The sequence below is a fragment of the Dipteris shenzhenensis genome, chromosome 12, assembly GCF_047967505.1.
Source record: "Dipteris shenzhenensis isolate YYH24624 ecotype China chromosome 12, Dip_SZ_1.0, whole genome shotgun sequence".
NCBI lineage: Eukaryota > Viridiplantae > Streptophyta > Polypodiopsida > Gleicheniales > Dipteridaceae > Dipteris > Dipteris shenzhenensis.
This window is the reverse complement of record NC_141607.1, coordinates 2,530,605-2,536,990: the sequence shown is the minus strand read 5'-3', so window position 1 is coordinate 2,536,990 and position 6,386 is coordinate 2,530,605. Positions and strand designations below refer to the sequence as shown.

General features: G+C 44.6%; 1 protein-coding gene across 6 annotated transcripts; it reads left to right on the top strand.

The window, feature by feature from the left end:
- The first annotated feature begins 3,070 nt into the window (after positions 1–3,070).
- Positions 3,071–6,167, top strand: LOC147895678 (uncharacterized). Of its 6 annotated transcripts, none has more exons than XM_087382906.1 (3): positions 3,071–5,282; positions 5,486–5,576; positions 5,841–6,167. In XM_087382906.1, exon 1 carries the CDS (start codon positions 3,537–3,539, stop codon positions 5,226–5,228), a length of 1,692 nt encoding a protein of 563 aa, XP_087239032.1. In that variant the 5' UTR covers positions 3,071–3,536; the 3' UTR covers positions 5,229–5,282; positions 5,486–5,576; positions 5,841–6,167. The 6 variants fall into 6 exon arrangements, with proteins under 6 accessions (XP_087239032.1, XP_087239029.1, XP_087239031.1 ...); XM_087382903.1 differs by having other exon boundaries at positions 5,812–6,167; XM_087382905.1 differs by having other exon boundaries at positions 5,486–5,616; positions 5,812–6,167.
- The last annotated feature ends 219 nt before the right edge of the window (positions 6,168–6,386 follow it).

Sequence of the window (6,386 nt, the reverse complement as noted above, 5' to 3'; positions counted from 1 at the left end):
ATGCACACAAAATATGAATGTAATACTATCGCATAAACTCCCATCAATTGACTACTCAAATATCCAAGAAATGGACACCATCCAATTTCAATAACTTGACTAACCCTAGGTTTGTTTCTCTGGAAGTAATATCCCTCCACCTCACCCTTTATGTTTGTGCATAGCCAAATGTTTTATAAATGTCTCATCAGCTTCTTTGGATGAAACGATAATCTTGTCAAAGAACAAATATACTTTAGAGTAAAACGTGGGAAAATTTTTACCTAATATTTCTTAGCTAAGTCTAAAATTAGTTTAATCGAACACTTCTGTATGATAATTTGCATCCCTTAATGCTGCCCATTTCTTGGAAAGTGATGTATATGTAATGGAAGGCTTAGACATCTATGCTTTTAGCAACTAAGCAAGGATATGACACGCTCATCCATTGTGCAATTGCATTTGGGACGAAAAAGCTAACCTTGCTACACCACAAGCGATGCGTAGCAACAAAACATAGAATATTCATCTTTGCTATCACAGTGCACTCTGTTAGAGTTTGCAATCAGTGTTCTAGTGTGCATTATGTCACATTATGTGCCATGTTGATCTCCTCTTACCTTTAATACTATGGACCCTTTCAAAGTTTGCAGTTTTTAGGAGTCTTCCATTGTCTAGGAAAAACCTCCTTATGGATGATGCTTGCTTATCAACTTTTAAATCCTAATGTTACAAGCACTCAAGTTTGGATGGATTAGCACGGTAAAGGAGGCATACATAGCTTGGACCCTTTTTATGTTAGGGAAGAAATGAATATTCATATGAAGATTTTAATTGTCTCCTCTTGAGGTTGAGCAAGTTGCACCTTTGTTGCTCTTAATATCAGAAAATGAAAGATCTTGAGTAGCATCCCTAGGTGGACTTCAACTTTAGGAGATTTGGTAATATCCCTAGGTAGACTACAACTTTAGGAGTTTGGTCTTTAAGTTAGAATAAAATTATGAGTCCCATCATTGATGGGTGGGTTACATGTTGTTAAATGCCAATAAGTCTTCTTAATTGACATTTTCAATTCAGAGATTACAAAATCTAATGAAGACTGCTAGTTTAAACAACAATTTAATCTATTGAGCCTTTTAAGATCAAACAAGTTGTTGCAACAACCAAACTAATAGGAAATATGCTTTCTTTGAAACCTTTTGTTGAATGTTTGAAGGTTGAACACACAATGAACACCTTTGGTATTTGTATTGAATAAGTAGGCTAAAAAGAGGGATCTTCAACACATCATTGGACTACTTGAGGGAATGTGAAACCTTTCCATGTGTAAGTAGTTGAGGCCTTGTTAAGGAGTTGGAAAATGAAATGATGTTCTACCTGGCTAGCCATGTGGCTGTTATAATTTATTTTAGTTATTAAAGTCTATCATTTATTATTTGAAAATGGCAAAAGGTCATCTAAAAGCAACCCACTTCTTGGAACAAGTCCTCCCCTTGAAGATAGAAAACATAATGGAGGTGAAGTCTTAGGCTCCATGGATACAAGCAATATTTGGTAGTAAATTCATGTTTGATCGTGTCTAGATTCTGGATACTTATATCAAGAAACTGAGTAGTTGGTAGAGTTTATTATAGCTTGTTGCATTCAGACCGTTATGATCATGAAACACTTTTCACTTAGCTTCTGAGTTCCCAACTTGAGGCATGTGTGGTAGGTATCACTAAATCGTCAAGAGTTTAGATTGTTGCATCTTGGATTTCGTGATAACAAAAGACTTTAGTTATACTTCCTAGGTTCCAACCTTGAACCATGTGCTCATGCGTGCAATAAGCATGTTGCTTTTTATTAAGGTATAGAGTGAAAATAACAATCTTATATTTGATTATTGAAAATGATGAGACAAAAGGTATGAGTGTGTGAGATAAATCTCTCTCTCTCTCTCTCGTGCGCGCGGCACTTCTTTAAAACAAAGATTTTCTTCCTAATAGGGATGACAAAGTTAGAATGAGGAAAGGAAAAGCCAAAGGTGGTATGTGGGAGCGGATGAAGTTATGGTGTTTGTGGATCAACATAAATCGAATGTCATCACTAGGCTTTTTTACTTGTCAAACTTGAGTGCTAGAGCTTACATTAACCTTGGAACAATATTGTTATGTGATGATCACATTATGAAATAGCATCAAACCATGAACTATGACCACCATTGTGCTTGTTGATTATTTTGGGCTCATATTTTTTGATGGCATTAATTCATAATCTTTGGTTCTATCTTTGTGCAAGGGAGTGCTATAGTGTTTGTGCGTTGGGTCTGGTAATGCTCGAAGGCTAGTTACACATATTTGTTTGGGGTGGCCAAGGTGACATTTGGCAATAGGATGGGTAGGGAAAGATTGAAGGGGTGATGTTGTCTCTTGTTGGGGTAGGAAAGGGCCATGGGGATCTTGTTGGGTTAGGGAAGGGCCATGGCGAGGCCTTTCCTGAGAGGAATTGAGCAGGATTCCGGTGATCGGTCGATAGGCCGGGACCCAAATCTAGCCGAAAAGGCTGACACATGGCCTTTCTCGATCATCAAGGGAATTGGGAAGGGGGCCTGCATGCTGCAATGTGGTATCTAGTCCACATTTTGCTCAGCACCTCCCTTCGCCCCTGTAGTCCCATCTTCACCTTGTGCGCAGCCGTATTGACGTTCCCGACCTGCTTGAATCACACTTCCTTATGCACTGCGCAGGCGGTGGAGAAAATTTCTGGAACGAGCTAAAGCGGGGCATGTGGCAACTGATCCTTCGCCCGTAATTTGCCCAAGTTACCCCTCCCCCTTCCCCCTAGGGCCCTTTCCCCCATCTTGATCTAATAAGATGTTTTAACAACAGGGCCCCTATGTGGAAGTGTAGCATGTTGATGGGTGTAGGTAATATAATAAAAAGAAAGGCAATTTGTGACATTGAGAGAGAGTGTGCTTTTTGACAGTTTTTGTTGCTAGCGTTGATGTGAGAGCTTCATCTCTCTCAACTCATACAACAGTTGAGGCTCATTTGCAACAGGGCAAGCAACCAAGCAAGCCAGCCAGCCAGCGGGAGAGAGCAAGCAGCGAGAACTCCACTGTGGTTTTCTGCCTCCGTCTCTGAAATTTCGCATCCTCTAGCTGTAAAGTCCTGCTTCACATTCGCCTCGCATATCAACAAGACCGACCTGCATCTCTCTCCTGCACCTTTCCACCTCTCTTCTCCCAAGCTTTGGAGCAACTTTGCCTTCGAGTTCGCGGCTCGGCTGGCCTCAGCGCGCGCGCCATTTGCCTCCAACGGTGTTTGTTATACACCAACACAAATCCTGGGAATTGTCTTCCTCCCCCCCCCTCAGGCTTCGCAGCAGTTTGCCATACATACTCAGCTTTGGAGACCGACCTTTAGCAGGTTTGTTCCCGAGGTTCTTCTTGTCGACTACCAGCTGAATGTTGACTGCCTTTCCCTCACTCCTTCCTCAGCTTTTCCTTCGTCGATTGCCTTCTTTGCGGCGATCTTGTGTTGTTTCTGTTGCTGGCGGAGCAGTCTTGCCCAGCTATGGTAGACTTGGAATCCAGTGATGGCAATCGTTTGGCCATCGTGTGTGCCAATAAATCAACGGAGGAATGGCTCAAACAAGCTCGAGAGCTCGCACCGTTGGCTATCGCTGATGTGTCCATGGTGAAGGTTTTTGCTGGGAGATGGAGCACCATTCGCAGAAAACTGGAGCCGCTTCCCGCTGAGCTCGCAGCGCTTGCCGAATCTGCTGGCTTCGCAAACAACGCTTTATGCAAGGAGCTCCTTCAGAGTGTTGTCAGTAGCTTGATCGAAACCAAAGATCTGGCCGCAAAATGTATCGAGCAGATGTTCGGGGGCAAGCTCCAGATGCAGAGCAGTCTGGATTCTCTAGCGATGAAACTTGGGCTGCACCTTCAAGACTGCGACCTGCTGATGAAAAGTGGGGTTCTTCGAGATTCGACGATTTCGCGGACAACTTCCGGAGCCAGTCGGGAAGCGGTGAAATGGAGTGTGAGGGACCTGCTCGCGCGTCTGCAAATGGGCAACCCGGAATTCAAGCCGAAAGCCCTAGAGTCTCTGGTAGAGCTGATGCAGGAAGATGACAAGAACGTCTTGGTGGTCGCCGGGCAGGACGGCGGCATTCCCACGCTCGTGCACCTGCTCGACGCAGGGGTGACATCTGTTCGAGAGAAGGCCGCTGTCGCAGTGTGTCGACTTGCTCAGGTGGATAGCTGCGAGCATTTGCTGGTTACCGAAGGTGCGCTCGCTCCCCTTGTGAGGCTATTGGAGTCTGGCAGTCCTCTTGCAAGGGAGAAGGCTGCTGCAGCGCTCAAATGTCTCACCTTTACGCCCGAGAACGCTCGATGGGTGGATGCACACGGTGGAGTATCCGCCTTGATCGAAATCTGTCAAAGTGGAACTCCTGCTGCGCAAGCGGCAGCTGCCGGTGCTGTCACGAACCTCGCAAGCATCCCAGAAGTCAGGCAAACGCTGGCCGAAGAGGGTGCAATACCTGTGCTGATTGGACTCATCACCTCTGGAACCCCACTCGCCCAAGAGCATGCGTGTGATGGTCTCCAGAACTTATCCTCCTCTGAGGAGCATCTCAGGCAGGCAGTGGCAAGAGAAGGTGGAATCCACGCTCTACTCATGTACTTCGATACTACATCCTCACCGAAGGGCAAGGAGGTGGCCATGGGAGCTCTTAGAAACCTTGCAGCTTCCGGGGCTACCGCACAAGCATTGCTCAGTGTAGGCTTCCTTCCTAGGCTTGTAGCAGCCCTCAGGAGTGGCATGTCCGGCATGCAGCAAGCAGCTGCTATGTCAGTTTGTCACCTTGCAAGGTCGGTGGAGCTGAGAAGATCGATTGGTGAAGCAGGCTGTATACCTCCTCTTGTTAGAATGCTCGACGGGAAGAGTGCCACCCAAGAATTGGCTGCTCAGGCGATCTTCAATCTTGTTCTTATCGATAGCAATCGTAGGGCATTCTGCAAGGAGGAGAGAAGCATCTATCGGATGGTACAGCTGCTAGACCCAAACAACCAGAGTGTCAAGAAATTCCCTATCTCTGCTCTGCTCTGTTTGTCGGGCAACAAAAAGTGGAGAAAGCAGATGATCGCTGCTGGTGCACGTGGCTACCTCGGAAAACTTACTGAAGTGGAGACTGTGGGTGCCAAGAAACTCCTTGAGCGCTTGGAAGGAGGGAGATTGTGGAGTCTCTTCAAAGTGTAGTCACGTCTTCATTCGTGCGTTGGGACGTTCTATCCTCACTGGTTTTTTGACAAGGTCCGTATCTTGCTCGCTTAGGTAATCTACTGTTTTAACTTTGGCAGAAACTGCCTGCAAAGGCTTCGTTCTGAATTATCATATACTTTTCCTTCTACGCATCGGTGATTGTTTTCTGATAGAGGATGAGTTGCTCTTTCTTCTTGTTCGTCTTGTTATTATTCAAGCCACATCTGATGTTATTTCCTTCAAAATGTGTGCAGGGTATATGGATGCAGACACGATCATCCATTGCGTTGTGGGTGTGGTTTATTCTATCCAGACATCAGGCCCTCCCGAATGTTTCTTCAGAAGGTGACCAGACTTGAGAGCTCAACCGATCTTGCTCCTGCTTGTAAACTCAGCATTCCTGTCTGTAAGCTGTGAGATATGTCCTCCACGTTGTATGTGGTTTCCATACAGAAATAAAACAGCCTCTCTATAGGAGGGAAAATTTTGTGTTTTGCAACTGCCTGTGTTTAGAGATTAAACAAAAAGAATAAATAGGTATGGTGATTGGTTTAGTGAAATGGTCTCTTTGTGCTGACAGAATCTCTAACAGTTGTACGTGAACTCCAGATATTGTGGCGGGTTTATTGTTTCCAGATAAGTTTTAGTCACCGAGAACTAATGCTTGAAATGAAGTTGGCCCTGCACATTGGCAGTGAGTAGAGATGCTAGTCTACGAATGATCATTTGAACACAGTTACGAGGGAAAGTATTCTGCCCTCTTGTAGCTGGTATGCTCATACAGGATTGCCCTAGGAAAGTTGGATCCAGGTGCAACAGCAAGAAACACATTGCGTCTATGGCACGTTTCAGGAGGGGTGGCTTCTGTTTACCAGTCTTCACTCCTGAAATTGTTTGGATATTGTTTTGAGTTTCCAAATTGAACAGCAATTACTGTTAGATATTTCTTTGTCAAAGTCGAGTTGCATTTTTTATTTATAAAATTTGTAGAAAATCCGCGTTGCACTCATTGTCATATCCAATAATCCTACAATGTGACACAACGGGACCATGCAAAGACCGGCTTCAAAGTGTTAATTCATCATTGTGCACCTCCTAAGTATGGAATTCAATGCGAAGTGCTTGTGGTGTTACAATTCCTGTTTTTTATCCGTT

Bases quoted from the DNA above. Each gene is read 5' to 3' on its own strand.
- LOC147895678 (XM_087382906.1), top strand. From the start codon at position 3,537: ATGGTAGACTTGGAATCCAGTGATGGCAATCGTTTGGCCATCGTGTGT.